Source organism: Equus asinus, chromosome 1 (genome assembly GCF_041296235.1).
Source record: "Equus asinus isolate D_3611 breed Donkey chromosome 1, EquAss-T2T_v2, whole genome shotgun sequence".
NCBI lineage: Eukaryota > Metazoa > Chordata > Mammalia > Perissodactyla > Equidae > Equus > Equus asinus.
The window spans coordinates 204878802-204894979 of record NC_091790.1 but is presented as its reverse complement, the minus strand read 5'-3'; the positions used below and the strand labels follow the sequence as shown (position 1 = coordinate 204894979).

Sequence of the window (16178 nt, the reverse complement as noted above, 5' to 3'; positions counted from 1 at the left end):
AAATTGTAAGTATAAGTACAATATTTAAAAAGTACAACCACATTAAGGAGGGGCCAAGCTCTCTGGGTTCCATCTCCCCCTCCTCCTTCCCGTGGTGGCTCCCAGCAGGACCTCCATGACTCTGAGAAGAACAGTTTGAAAATCTCAACTCAAACCAAAGCCTTGGGTCTGGCTTCTAGGAGCCAGTGGAAGCAGGTGTTCACTGGCTGACCCGGCACTGAATGGACATGGGTGACCTTCCCAGCTGAGTCCCACTTACCCCCAGGCTCGCCTGTACTCCGCTTCTACATGCTGGGCCAAGCTCTGCTGTCTTCTCTGAGGTTTCCCTCTCTAGACTCCTGCCCAAATACCCAGTGGCCTCATTCCTCATCCTTGGGCCATTTCTGTGTCCCCGACGATTGGCATGTGACTGTGCTCCCAGAGTGAGAAGTTGAGTGTGGTGGCACCAAGATCATCACAGTGACCCTGAAATCATAGGCCCTGACCCCCAGGGACATAAAGGAAGGGACCACAGAGGACCCGCTGGGTGGAGCCCCTGCGTAGGCTGCTTGCGGGTGGCTGGCAGCTCTGCAGGTGTCCATCCAGGGCTCGCTGGGTCCTCTCAGGTCCCGAGGGCCAGGCAGAGTGTGCATGGTGGCTTTCCACGTGCACCATACACCCCTCTCTCTCCCTGGACTTGAACCAGGGTGCTGAGCTTTGAAACCAGCACATTAGCTCACATTCCTCTTAATTACTCACAGCAGCAAACGTGCTTTGTGAGTCTTTTGGCCTAAAGCGTTCGGAGGCATTTTGGCTACTTAAATCCAGTGTCAGAGAGCTGCTTTCCACGCTATGCATCTCCTTATTATCTGTTGCATTTTCTTTATCTAATTGTGTGCACTTTGGCACCATCTGACAAATCCAGAACTACACATGCTTATTAGCATGTCTTCAGATGAAGGATGGAGACGCCTGCTGGTCCCTGAGTACCTGCTCAAAGGGCTGCCCGTATTCCTCCTGGAGGGTCTGGGTGACTCCTCAGCAGTGGTTGTTAAACAGCTCAGCTCAGTTTGGTGTGGATGTAAGAGCACTCACAACATCCATCTGCATTCCAACCCTGTCTGGCCACAGAAGACAAACATTGCAAATCTTTATTTTGCATAATTTATTTGAGGAGTCTTGAATCAAAGTCTTATGCAGCCTTAAGCCAGCCTCAGGAGGAGGGGAGCCTCTCTGGGTCATTCTGCAGATCAGCAGAGCGAAGGTAAGCCAGGATCATACCTACAGATTTCAGTCTCCTGTTCCAGACTCACCCTAAGTGCCAGATAGTTCTGACTGTATTATCATAAAAATGTACGCGGTAGGTAAAGAGCCTCAGGCAATTTCAAATAGATTACAGAATCCAGGAACATTTTTTCCGGCAGAAATTGTGCATTTTGGTCTTGGAACTGTAGTTTTCCTCTAATGACATATGGTTCAAAACTACTCTGACTTGACTTTCTACCTGCCAGATAAAGAGATGATCACAGTATCGTGGAAAAAGCAGCTGTGATCTTTTTCTTTCACTTAAATTGAGGATTAGGTAATGCAAATTTCTAATCAAAACCAACTTATCACCTTGCTGTATTTATAGGAATCTCTTCTTCTCAAAGATTTCCATTTTCCCTAAGGGGACCTTCTTTTCTACTACTTTCTCTGATGACCACAAAAAGAGTCAGCAAAAACAGTCATATATAGAAAATTTATATTTAATGCATACTTACTGTTAAATTCAGACAAAATTTACAAATGCTAAATATTACACATTTTAAGCAGGTCCTACAAAAGTAACTTCTGCTGTTTCCCTAATAACTACTTTATCCTCTCAATTGTGCTCTTAAGTTGGACCATGAGGACGAGCCTGTTCAGAATCAAATAATAAATGAAATCCTGAAGAGGATCCATTTGCAGACACTTGTAAGCAGCCACACAGGAGGTTCAGAGTTCTAATCTCAGAACTCTTTCCATTTCAAAAAAGAAGTTTGGAGAACAGGGTTAAAGGAACTGGGATTATTCAGGTAGAAGCAAACAGGTTTTCCAGGTAGGATACCATTGACTCACTCATTTGTTCAACAAATATTTACTGAGCACCGTGGATGTATTAGGCTCTGTGCTGGGCACCTGGGTACATCAGAGAATAAATCAGCCAAAGATCCCTATGCTAGTTCAGCTAATATTCTGACAGAGGGAGACAAAAATAAAACAGGCATAAGAAAACTTTATATTTTCCTGTTAGTGCTATTGGGTCAACTCCATCTCCGAGTGACCCTGTGCACAGCAGAGCGGAACCCTGCCCAGTCTTTCTGTGCCATCCTCTCACCTTCTGGCCTACACCAGACAATGCTCCGCTGCTATTCATAGGGTTTTCATGGCCAATTTTTTCGCAAGTGGGTGGCCGGGTCCTTCTTCCTAGTCCATCTAGTCTAGAAGCTCCGCTGAAACCTGTCCACCATGGGTGACCCTGCTGGTATTTGAAATGCTGGTGGCAGAGCTTTCAGCATCACAGCGACACGCAGTTGCCACAGGATGACAACCGAGAGACAGATGGTGTGGCTCCCTGACCAGGACACGAACCCGGCCCTCGGTGGTAAGAGCAGAATCGTGACCACTAGACCCCCAGGGCTGGTTATATAACATGTTAGAAGGTGATAAATGCCGTGATAAAAGGAAAAGTAAATACAGCAGGTGGGGAATATCAGGAGGGATGGGGGGGGAACCACAACTTTAAATAGGGTGGGCAGTGCCGACTTCAGTGAGAAAGTGACACTGGGGCAGACTTGAGGGACATGGGCAGTCGGACTAGCAGATATCCGGGGAAGAATGTCGGGGCAGATGGAACAGCCAACGCGAGGCTGCAGGGACAGAGTGGGGAGGCAGATCACGCAGGGCCTTTGGTCATTAAAGGAACCTTGGCTTCGACTCTGAGGGAAGGGAGGAGGTCCTTACAGAGTTATCAGTAAGGAGTGGCATGGCCAGCTCTTATCTGGGGCAGGGACATCCTGAAGGCAAGTGTCAGTAGTGAGGTCAGAACACAAGCAAATGGACTTGACTCGCAGCATGATGGATTGGAATGAGGCAAGAGGAAGCATATCTTGGACAACTGTGGGAAAACCTTCCTGGGTGTCTGTTGAGGGAGGAAAATGATTCTTAGGTATTTATAAGAGGGAGTTGTAGATACCCAGGACCAGAAATGACCACTCAAGGTCCTCTCCTGCTTCAGAGACACTGAGATGAACCCCAGGAGCAATAAAAGGGTAAAGAGCAGGACTGTGCTGCCCCTAAGGTTGTGATGAAATAAAAGACCCGTTGGAGCAGAGGCAGCACGATTAGAAAGATCACGGGGAGGCAAGTGCGGAAACATTGGGATTCTGCTCATGTGCTCTCCTCGTACCTGTGGAAACAAAAGCCTTGCTGATTGACACGATCTCACTGGAACCTTGGACGGCAATGAGGAAGCCTATCAATGATTGAGTATTCAGTAAGGCCAGTGCCCAACAAGGAAACCAGATGCCCCTGCTCATCACAGTCAGCTCCGGTTTCTATAGAAACGATGCCCCCGTCTTTCATGGCATTCCCCTCTCCCTTTAATAGATAACCAGTCATTTAGGAGCTGGATTTCCTATCCATTCGGAGGAACTAAAAATCTGGGAAGAAGGAAGAGAAATCCATGACACCCATCCACATACAAAATGGAGATTAAAAGAGTCATAGACAGGATGCTAATTAGGAGAGAAAGAGTATTGTGCTAAAGCTAGAGCTTTCTGCTGACATTTCCTATTATTTAGATGAAAACGTATACCCTTCAATCTTTACATTGTAAATAACCTTGTCATGAATCCATGGAAATGCAAGGGCAGGGCATTTACGGAGGACACAGACTCAGGGACTGAGATTTTTCTCTGCACCAGGAACCTTCACAGCCTGTCAGACTTGAAGAGTCTCCAATCAAAGGCCAAGAAGCCTCATTTCCCAGCTGTCCCTTAGCAGCATTTTGAAGGCTGCAACGTTTGCTTTCATCATCTAGCAACCAACCTACCTACTCCTTCCCCCACTGCCCAGTCCCTCCACCCTTGACCCCTCCCCCTGCCCCCACCATGAACATATGCACTTGACTTTCAGGAAATTGGTCTTTTCTTGTTTGGTTCCAGTCTCTCAACAAACATGCTCCCCAAAGAAAGAAAGTGATGGAATTGATAAGACTCATGCACTCCAATGACTGTTGCCCTACCCAGGGGAATTTGTTTCAGTGTCTTTGAGAACTAGAAAGTTTTAAGTGAGATATGGCAAGATAGAGTGAAACTTCCTGTAGAAGTTCAGAGAGTGCCAATTTTACCCATAGATGATGATGCAATCAAGGCCCAGAAACAATGAACAGCGACTTGTCCACATGAACCAGCTCAGGCTAGGTTATGCTGTAGTGACGTTTACAAACCATAGTGATTTACAAACCAAAGTTTACATCTTGCTCATTGAACAGCTGCTACCTGAAATACTGCTGGTTTCCATGGCAAAAGGAAAGAGACAGCAGAGGAAATCATGCACTGGGTCTTAAAGCTTCCACTTAGAAGGGCTGCACTCACTTCCACTCCAGTCCACTGGCCAAAGTAAACCAAACGGCCACACTGAACTCTAAGGGGGCAGAGGAGCACAATCCTCCCGGGTGTCCACAAGACCTGGAAATATTTGCAGAGCCATACCAACAACCCCCACACCTCCCCACACAAGAGGCCAGCCCCCTTCAAACACTTGACTTTAGCTCCAGTTTGAAAAATCTGAACCAAACTTGCCTTCCGTGCTCCATTCCTCCACTTCCATCCGCTGGCATCTCCTGTCCATGCCTCCACCTAACCATGATCCTCACACAAGTTCTAGCTGGGCCTGTATTCCTTCTGAAGGGCTGGTGGAGCTGGCAGCGTGCACTGGGTGTGAGAAAACACGAGTGTGGAACTGCTAACAGATGGGTTTACTTGGACTCGGCAATTCACCTGCAGCACATTTCCCTCACACTTGGCAATGGAGAATGTGCATTTGCAAATTGGAAAAGATGGAATGAACATGATGGAGAAGACCCAAAAGCTCACTTGAGAAAGTAGGTAGGTATTCTATAATGCAGCCAAGTGTCCTACAAAATGATACTAATTCCCTCCGTGAATACTCCTGAGAAGACTCGAGGAGGTGAGCGGTGAGGAAACTGATCCTGAAGGCAGCATGCAAAAAATAAGAAGGGAGGACATGGGACCACGAGACTTCATCTGCTTCAGAAATGTGAGGGCAGCTCTGTCTTTCCTCAGCAGCTATGGCGATATCGAGGACCAGTGGGCAGAACCTACAGAGTTGCACAGAATGAGAAATCATCTCCAGTGATCAGAGCTGTTCACACCTGGGCTGGGCTAGCTTGAGAGGGTGCAAACACCTGGTAACTCTAAGTCTTCAAAAAGAGATGCAATAACCTCGCCTCTCAAGACTTTTATAGGGGTTTCTCACTCTTATTTGTTTTTAATCTTTAAAAAATTATTGGGTGGGATTTTGCATGAGGCATGTGAAGGGTCTGAATACAGTTTAGAAAATTAAGCGTTTTGGAGAATATGATCAGGGGACTGGAGGCCATTGACTCTCTCCTATGTTTCTCCACCTTTAATTTCTGCTTCATCCTCCCCTCTCCCCTTATAAAACTTTCTTTACTCCTAGTTCTTTCAATGCTTCCTTATTCCATTCCTGTTCCCTTCAGGCTGATGGCACCTTAAAATATATTACGTGTATAATATACAAAGCATAATGGCTATGTACATTTATATAAATATATCATGGATAATACAATAAAGAGCCCATTGCTATATGAGAGCTGCTGGACTAATGCCAGTAGTTCTGTCTTAAGAATAAATCTTCCCAAAGAGTAAACAACAGGAGATAGAAAGGATGGATGGGTCTTCTCAATTCCAGATTCGGGAAGATCCCTCTATCCCTCATTCCACTTTTTCTTTTTTTAGCAATAAGCTTTCTTTATTTAGAAATAAGCATGTTAAAATTGACCCAAACTCATCTAAGGTAAAAGCTGATATCAATGGAAATCTGAGCACTATAGAAAGCTAAAAAATTGATTTTTACAATGACTGTGGTGCCCTGGAAAATCCTCAAGTTCCTTTTGAATTAAATAAATGTGTGTGTGATTTTTTTCATTTCCATTGGGCATATTGCTAGGATCATTTTACCACATTCTAAATGCCTTCACGCTGTTTACCTACACATGCAGGGATGACTGAAAGAAAGTTTGTTTGTCTTTTTTAAAGGTAAAGACTGTTTCAGGAGCTGAGAACCACTCTGTTTCTAGCTACAGGAGTCTCCCTCTTTCCTGCATCCCTGTCCTGTGCTCATCTGCAGCCTCCATCCCCCTACATCTGCTGTGTGTCCTACTGTCGCCTAAGATGCTCCAACTCTGGGAAGTAGGGTATTCACCACGTGGAATTCCACCAATTCTACCACCTGGACCTTACAGGCCTTATTGGTTTCTGGTCTTCCTGTAATATTAGCTACATATGTTTCTCACTCATGGGGCAAAACTAAACATTTCTTGTGCTTCAGCTGGATCTGGATGCTGCTGGAAAACACAGAAAGAAATATATGGAGGAAAACAAGTAAAACTATCGGGGAAAGCAAGTCAGGGCGAAACTTGCCCTGCAGTAGTAAAGTTGTCTGTTTTTCTCTTCGGCAATTAGTGCATTCATTTAGAACCAAAATAATTTAAACCGTTAGACTTCATAATGTTCTTACTCTTTAAACTCAGTGATATAATTAAGTTGCTTCCTCCACTTCAGAGCATACTGAGAAAAACACAGGAGCGATTGGAAGGCTGAGTTTGTCTGAGATCCAGAGAACACGAGTGATCTGTCCAACATTATCCACAAAATTACTTGTATTCTCATTTGTAAAATTAGATGTTATCAAATTCTAAAATATTCTATTCAGATAGTTTCACAATGCTAGATCATTCTAAAGATAAATGTTTCAAAAGTTGTTAACCAGAAAGGCTGAGGTTTTCTTTTCTATGTACAGAAAATCAAACAACTGTGCTTAAAATAGAACCAAATCATGACATGGCACATGGGTACTCAATGCCCTTAACACTCAATTTATTAGGCAGAATTTAATTTTAAAAGGATTACTGTACATATTATTTTTATAGGCAATGCTCTGTGAAAGAGATCAATATTGCATATTGCAGAGAAGCATATTGCATTATGCACTTGATAAATGCATTGTTATCATCAGAGTAATTAAAAGGAACAGGGTCACATACAATCAGCATGTACATCTTACTCAGCATCTCCTGCCAGTTGCTTGCAAAAATTAAACTCATTAATCATTTTGACTCTAAAAGGGAAAAATCTTTGGGTATGGAAGAGAAAAGCTCTATTTCATGAAGAAAAAACATCCAAAGCCAACATCTAGAGAAATTCCTGTCTACAGAGTGATACTAGAATATTAATCTCATGTGGGAAAATGAGTTGATTCCATTGTCAAAAATATAAATTAATATTATGTTATTCTAACGCTTCAGACCTCTTTAAATCTACAAGTGACGTATACAAGTAAATTATTAAAAAGTGCACACTAGCAGCAATAAGAAAAGCATGTCATACAAAGTAGGCTCCCATGCCTACCTCAAAATGTCTGATTGCTACACAGAACTCAAATCCACTGGGAAGGCATAATGTTCATTTTTTACAAACAGATTTGGCTTTAAGCAAACACACACTTTTTTGGCTGGCTCTAGAGAGCAAAGGCTTGTTAACACACTGAAATTTGTTGGCTATAATTCACAGTTGACAATTGACTCATCCAAACGAAAGGAATCAGGCTTACCCTTATTAATTTTTCAAGCCAACAGACTAGCACTTTGTTCTGGTTTTCCCCCCAGCCAAGGAAACTCTGGAAGTGAAATGAGATACATGTAGCAGTGCTTTAAAAACTACCAGGTGCAATGCAGACGCAAGGTATTTTTCATATCTTTGGCTTCAGCCATCATTCAGCTAGCACTGACCCCTGGTTGACGTCACAAGTCTTACTTCCTCATAACACAGACAACTTCCTAATTATGACTACATTCTCTGTGCTGAGACAGAAAGCAATATTTTGTATAACTTTGTTATAGATATATTAAAATTTCAGCAAATTCTTTATAGATATAGAACTATATTTTTTACAGTTAAGTAATTGTTCACTTTACCAAAACATTTACAGAGAGACTGTTTTAGATAGTAAGCACTTCCCATGTGTTTAAAATATGTTCTGAAGTGCAAAAATTAAAATTTTCAGTAGGACAACTATTGTAACCAGCAGGGTGCATTGATATAGTGTTATAGAACATTAAACCCATGATGGGACCTCAAAGTTTATCCAGTGAAATACTTAATGTTACAAGTAAGAAATCAAGATATTGAGAAAATATAATCTTCACATGCTCACATATCTTTTATGCAATGCTAGGAGATGTAAGGACTGGCAAACTAGTAGCAGAAATGAGGAGATCAGGCAGAAAGGGATTTAGAATAAGCAGGTGTAGAGAGGAGAATGACAAAGTGAGGGATATATTCCACGTGGATGTCTTGTCACCGCCACAGAAATAATCTAGCATCTAGCTGCTTGATATGTGGAACAAATGCTTGGAAGAGAGACCAAGATGGTGATCACCAAGGTCCTTCAAATTCTACAATTCTCCAATTCTGTAAAATAAAAAAGCAAGTTATCTTCAAAAGACATGCTAGAAGATGTACATCCAAGTAATAAAGCTACTTTAGTCATCTTCTAATACAGAAGCTGCAGAATATACTCAGACCCCTTTATCTTATATCGAATTTATCTTAAGAGGAAAGCATGAAAGGGAGAGAACAGAAGAGTGGAGACCAAAATCCTGGAGTGTAGTTTCTCCTATCCTCTACATGAAGGGCAGAAGAAGGAAATGATTTACCAAAGAACCCAAAGGTGAAGTTCAGAGAGAGAGACAGGACATGAATTAACATAACATCATGAAAGACACATGTCACAAAAGTTTGAACAGCAGGGTGGTGGTCATCAAGAGAAAAAGCTATAACAGCAAAGACTAAGGAGGAACCAGACAGGGCTACTATATCCAGTAATTAAGAGGACACTGACGACATTTTGTGTGCAGTTTCTGTAGTGAAGACAGTAAGAATATAAATCTGCCACCAAGCTAGATGAGAAAAAGAGGGTTGTTGATAACAAGTAAGCAGAATCAGTTGTGAAGCTTGATTGAGAAGTAGGATAAGAAAAGAAGAAAGAAAAACAGGCCAGTAGCCCGAGCTGGATCAATGAAGAGGATCTTTGTTTCTGTTTGCAGGCAGAGAAGAAAGAACTGATGGAGAAGGAGAGATTAAGGGATAGCCTTATTAGTAATAGCAGTAATATATATTGGTTGGGCACATAATAACGCCAACTCTGTAAGTACTACTGTTATAAGGAGTAAGTGAGATTGCAACTCTACACGTTCTCCCAGTTAAAGCTCCAAAACAATCTTCTGGGATCCCATAGCCATCTGTAGGTAAGTACACTAAGCATTGTCAAATTAATCATGAGAATAAGGGGACCAAGTAGGTAGTTGAAAGTTTTAGCTTTTTTTCTCATATACTAGGAAAATAATGTGAAATCAAATATCTAAAAAAAAATGTAATTGGAGTGGAAGAAAGTAACAGGGTATATAAACATATTTGTAGAGTCAAGCTACTAACACATTAAAGTTGACAAATCCCAAAGAGAAGTTAACAGGGTGTTGATGCCATACCAGTGAAAAATCAAGGTGGAGAGAAAAAAGATGGGCTGGTTGTTGAAGACATACAAGATAATGGAACTGGCCCTGTCAGGTTGATAGACATCATGAGCAGGGGTTGGTGGCTCAATGCTTGTTTTGGCCAATTTGTTCTTTTAAAATCTTGTTGTCATCACATCTGTATTGTTATGAAGACGTGTCACCCAAAATGAGGAATACAGGGACCTGCTGATGTGACCTCAACAAGACTACTTCCCTGACAGTACCCAAAGCCTCTAATGTCCTTTAAGAAATCAAAAAGAAACACTCGAGTGGGGGCATGACAAAGTTCAGCATTTTAAAATTAGTCACAGTTAATTCCTATTGGAAGTTACCAAACTCCAATCAAAGTCACTTCCAGCAACATTTTCTTTAAGAGTCAACTTATTTTTAAACGTAAAAAATGAATTTTAAATAGCTATTGATTCCTCAGAGGGGTTTTACAAATAATTGACTTTATATTTAAATAAATCTGAGATTGATGAGAAAACTCTGATAGAAATGGCACTCTGGCTTTATTTATATTTCAAAGTTAAACTCCCCATCTTAGAACTGACCCACCCCAAACAGGCTTTTCTGTGGTCCTACCCAGAGGGGAGGTCCCCTACAAGTGTCATTTGTGCAGATAGGCAATGCATTACTAGTTAATTACCCGCCATGCAACCTCCACATTAGATTTATCTCTGCTAGACCTTATAACTACCTTAAGTTTTGTTTTAGGGTAATTTCCCATTCTCAATCATATTCAGGCACGTGTACATACACACATGCAGAAGTAAAGAACTACATTTCATTTCCCCCTTTCTGGATGGAAGGACTAGAGGCACAGCGGGCATTCAAAGGTATGCCACTTACCATCATCTCAGGGACCAAGGCTGGAAAGCTGTTTCTTTACCATGGAACAGCTTCCCCTGACTGACAAGTCACAGAAGAGCAATAAAGCCACCAGCGTTAGTGCTGGGACGGTGAGGAAAGAAGTGCTGGAGATTTCCTATGCACTAAGGCAGAGAATGCTTCAGCACCTCAGACAGCTCCCACCCAAGCAATGGCGCTCCCTAACCGCTTAAGGAAATGTTTTAAGTGGTTGCGCCGAGATCCACAGAACAATATGCAACGTGTTCCTAATTAGCTGTATATCTTCAGGTTTAAATTCGGGTAGCAAAATGATTACTCGAGACTCTTTAATCTTGACAAGGGCTGGTATCAGAAATGCAGTTTTTCTATCTACTATCTTTCTTTAACTATTACCTCATCCTAAGCAAATTGTAGCCATTGTTCTTGGAAGAAAAGTGAGTTGTTTAATATGTACATCTATCCTTTAGCAAATTTTTAAACATACTTTTTCCAATTCTGAATAACTTTTCTGAGAAAAGCACATAAAAGTTTTCAAGAAATCGATGCTGCATTTAGCCATTTAGCCCTGTGTCATCGTTTAATCATAGATTTTAAATACACACACACATATATATATTCATATATATCTCATAGGGACATTATATACACACACACTACATTCATAGCTACACACACTTCTGTATTTTCCAGGAAAAACACTGATGGCAGGACTTAATGAATCTAAGTTAGATACATCGTTCAGAGCCATAACAGCAGAAATCATTTGCAAATGTTAAATCCTTGATTTGTTCCTCAGTTCAAATCTTTTGCTTTTTCTGAGAAACAGTTCTAGACATATATCAAACTGAAAAGAAGGAAATATATGCTCCAAGCTAACATAAAAAAAAATAATGAAATAAAAAAGATGGGTGGAGACCATCTGAAACCAAAGTCAGAAGCTCTTGCCTTTCCTTTCTCCTACTGACACCTAGCGCCTGTAGAGAAGAGACTGCACATCGTTCTCACTCCAAGTATAACACAATTCGACAGTTTTAAGTCAGGTTTAAGGCAAAAAGTGCATCATTTCTGTCTGCATTGCAGCTCAATTGTCTTCCCCAAGATTCTTGGTAGTTTAATCCTCCAGAATTCTTCACCAACCTCAGTGAAATCCCTCCCCAAAGACTTCTAGTTCCTTGAACCAGATGACTGAAGAAATCATGCGTCTCCCTCAGGACCTGGCCCACTGACCTCAGGGATATCTCTCAGATATCTCTTTATCTAACCAGGGGAATCTGGACACGACCCAAAAGAAAATAAGAAAACCACATGCACGATCTGATATGGAGTGTGTGGTGTGCGTGTGTGTGTGCACACACACAAACACATCTCCATTCATAAAGCAAAACTGACTAGTAACAGCAACAAAACCTCAGTGACTATTTCAGAACTGTCCTTGTGAAAGCACTCAACCCCCCCACCAACACACACACACACACACACACCTTTCTTGCCCTATAAAAGAAATACCAAATGGTGAAGCAGTGTGACCCGACTCAGGACTTGTTTAATGGCTACAACCTCCTGCTCATTGCAGGGACATGGTTAGGCTATCTGATAGGCTCGTGTGAGGACCAGTGCCCAGCTGTCCCCAGATGGGAAACTCCTCAAAGCTACACACAGGGGGTTCTATAACCCAACACACTCTACATAGCTCTAGGGGCTGTACCACCAGGCCAGCCCTGCCTCCCTGCCCAAGATCTTGTCTGGGATTTTTCTCTTTTCCCTAGGGAGAGAAGGTCTCCAAGAAAAACAGCAGCTTCCTGGTCCTCCCTGGCCCTCTGAGTGTCTGGAAGGGATCAATAGAGGTGGTTGAACTCATCTGTCTTTGCGGCTGCTGGTGCCCTGCCTGAGTCATCGGTTACTAAGGCGATATGCAAATCCAACCTTTGAAACCCAGGCTTTCAGCCCCTAGTAGAGTAGGAAACGTGCTCACAGAGAAGTTTTCAGCTAACACAGTCTAAGGTAGAGTTGCTTGTCCAAGGTTAGGCTTGGGAGACAGGCAGGGCATGATTCCCATCAGCAAAAATGGTGCTGGGCCCTGGGACAGGAGGGTGGCCCTCGGATGCTAGTGCTTTTATTTATGTATTTATTTTTTCCATAAAAGAAAACCACCATCAACACGACCAGCACTGGGGGGGGGGGGGGGGGAGGGGAAGCGTTTTGGAGAAGTGAGAAGCGGAGGCAAGTGAGCGAAGGGACAGCGTGGGCGGGCGGGGGGGCGGGAAGGTGAGGAGGGCACGATGGATGGATTCCAGTGACAGGTGGGAGGGGGACAAAAAGACCCTGGGACATTATCTTCCCTGAGTCTTAAAGAAGAGAAAAAGAAAAGAAAGAAAGAAAAATCAACTTGCAAGCACAAACAGACCGAATTCCCTCCTTAGGATCCACAGCACCATGCAGTTAACAACAGACATCCACATATCCATGAAACCCCCAGCCAATTCCACATCCCAGCAGTGCAGCACCACAAACGCTGCTCTCAAGCCACCAACTCCTGGCCGCCGCCGCTGCGGAGAGAGACCCGCTCCAGGACGGCGGTGACCGAGATCCGCTCTAAGGAGTGTATTTGTGGGTGCTCCCGGGAGTGGTGGGGGAAGGGAGGGGAGGGGAGGGAAGAGGGCGATCAGAACCATCGGAGATACGGGCGGACGCGTCTCCCAGCGCACTCGGCCCCAGCCCCGCGCCGCCCCCCACCCACCAAGATGCTCTTACGTCCTCGTCGTCACAGTCGCTCCGCGCCTGGTACTGGAACCGGGGCCGGCCACCCGCGCCGCCGCCGCCGCGCTCCCGGGGCGCCGCCGCCGGCCCTTGGGCTCCGAGGGGCTTGGGCCCCGCGCCGTCCTCCTCGGGCCCCTGGCCGCCCAGGAGGTGGCTCGCCTCCGGGGGCGCCGGGAACGACCGCGAGGTGTTGATCTTGCCCGTGAACCTCTGGTACAGCGAAGCCATCGGTCTCCGCGCGCTCTCGCAGGCTGTCTTCGGGGCGTTTTTATATTCTGCTTTCTCCCTCTCGGGTTCCCGCTCCCCACCAGCTCCAGGGGAGAAAAGGGGGCAAGAAGGAGGAGGAGGAAGGAAAGCTGGTAGCGGTGGCCGCTCCTCCGCGCGCCACTCTCAAGTCGCCGCTGGGCGAGTGCCTGGCTCAGCCTCCTCCGCCCCCTCCCCCGGCGGCTCGCGAAGCTTGGGGTCTGGGGGTGTGTTCTCTCTCTCTTCTCTTTTCTGTTTTTTTCAACTCCTTGCCACGGCCGCGTCCGGCCTAATCGAAGACATTGACGGAAGGAGAAAAACAAAAAAACATAAAGGGAGGGAAAATGCCTAGGCCCCAGGATTTGGCACCACCTAGAGACCGGCGAACATCCAGAGCGAATCTCAGCGCTCCCCCCACTTCCCCGGCCCCCTGCGCTGCTCCTCCTTCCCCTCCCCACGCGGCCCCCTCCACCCGGGGTACATAATGGCGCCTCGGTGGCAGGGGGCTGGCGGCGGGGAGAGGGTGGGCTCCTGGAGCAGGGGGGCGCACGACGGGGATGCGGGGGGGCAGGCGCGCCAGAAGGGGGCGGGGGCCACGCAGGTCGTGGGTGCAAGTGGGAGCGGGGGTGGGTGTCCGTTGAGGGCCCTGGGCGCTCGGGGCCCTGCCGCAGGTCGCACCCCAACGCTGCGCCGGGAGAGTGCGCGTGAGAAGAGGCGGACAATGAGGAGGGGGAGTTGGGGAGACTAAAGGAGGGGCTGGCACACCGAGGCGCCCGTCCTTGGCGCCCCGGCTGCACTCCGCGTCCACACGCTTGCCTTGCTCGCAGCTGCAGCCTTGGCTCCTTCCGAGGCGTTCCCCCTCGTGTTTTCCTTCCAGCTTTTCTTGCCTAACTTGCAACAACAACAGCCAAGACCCTGGGGCCTGGGGGTGCGAGGGACGTGAGGGAGAGCGAACAGCAGGGCTGGAAGGGAGGAGGCCGGCTTGTAAGACAAGGGCTCAGGGGACGGGGGTTTCTGAGGAGCCTCCTTCCTTCTCCAGCCAAGCTCTTCTCCGAAAACAGATCCATTTTCTTTCACCTGGTCTCAACAAGAGGGGAAGGAAAAGGTCATGGAAGGCAAGCGAGAGAAGGCCTGGTGGAAACCTTCAGAGCAACTCGATTACGATTACACTCCTCCACATACACCCACTGATTTGCGTACATCGCAAACTCCATTTTCATTTTCAGTAAATACAGGCAGAGGCTGAAGCATCTGGGATGCCGGCAACTTTTCCAAAGCTTGCTCTTCCTCTCCACCCCCCAACCCCCCCCCCCCAGCGGAGAGTGAGTGATAAGGGAGAAAGGACGCCAAATGGGGTGCACTGTTCAGCGTGAGCCTCGACTCCTCTTGCTGCATTAAAACGTGCTCCAGCGCCCCTGTGTGGAAAGACACAGACTGTGCCTCGTGCTCAGTTCCGACTCCACACCACAGGCTATTTGGTTTTTCCCCTCCCTTTCCTGGGGTGGATGCCCTCCCCCTGGCCTCTGGGATCCTCTCTCCTGCTGGAACCCGCGCCTCATCTTTCTTGACGATCTGGGCGCTCTTCCTTCTCCTCTCACCCGCCCTCCTCTCATTGCGCAGCCCCTTCCCTCTTGCAGCCCTTCCAGCTGGCATGGATCTATCCCACCCTGAGCATTAGCCAGGACTATGACCCCAAACTCCGGAGGGAAGGGACAGGTGGAGAGGCGCTGCTGCAACTCTGCTGCTCCTTCCACACCAGGTCAAGGTGGGCATCTTCATCTTCACCTTCTAGGACTCAGCGGCGCCCCCTGCTCCGCTGAGCTTTCCATCACCATTTCCATTTAGGTTTTCAGAAAATTAGGTGAGGTCGCGGCCACTGGGCAGCCCATACTGCGGGCTCGCCAGCCTTCGTTGGGTCTGGGCCCAAAGCGATCTCCTGGCACCACTGTCCAAGTCCAGAAATCCCTGAAAGAGATGCTGCCTGGTCCTGAAATTGCCTTCTCCCTCGGTGTCCTTAACCTGGAGGGAGAAACTGGATGCCGGTGAGTAAGTCTCCTAGAGGAGGACACCTGCCAGTCCCTTCCACACCCTTCCCAAGCTCTCAGCCCAGTGGGTAGTCTGGTTTTAATTAAAATTTATACCACACCCATCCTCTGTTTAATCTTCTGTGGTTCCCCTCCACGATGAGGAAAAGCGCAATCATTAAAGTGGTTAAAAACACGTTTCCTTCACAGCAACTATATAAAGGAGAAAAACCAGCCTCTCAAAAGCTAGGAGGCTCCTTGCCCAGCAAACGGCCAACATCATCACACAGGCAATGGTGCTGCCCACAGGGCCGGGGGCGGCCGAGCTGCACCAGCCCGCCTGACTTTGAAGACAGAAGCAACAATTACAAGAGCCATAAAACTAAACTTTAAAAGTCATCGCATTTGGATAAATAGGAAACCTCGCTCTCCTCCCCCTCTCCCGCCGCAGCTGTGCTTTA

General features: G+C 46.1%; 1 protein-coding gene across 3 annotated transcripts in view; it reads right to left on the bottom strand.

Moving 5' to 3' along the window:
* The window catches only part of DPP6 (dipeptidyl peptidase like 6), a 988762-nt gene that overhangs the window by 733865 nt on the left and 238719 nt on the right, over positions 1–16178 (bottom strand). The window contains exon 1 of one of the 3 annotated variants that reach the window (XM_014829001.3): positions 13445–13799. The exons of the other annotated variants lie outside the window; for them this stretch is intronic. Coding sequence (XP_014684487.3) covers positions 13445–13678 — 234 coding nt within the window. The 5' untranslated portion in view covers positions 13679–13799. Of the gene's footprint in view, positions 1–13444; positions 13800–16178 lie in introns of those variants that run through there. 3 annotated transcript variants of the gene reach the window in all.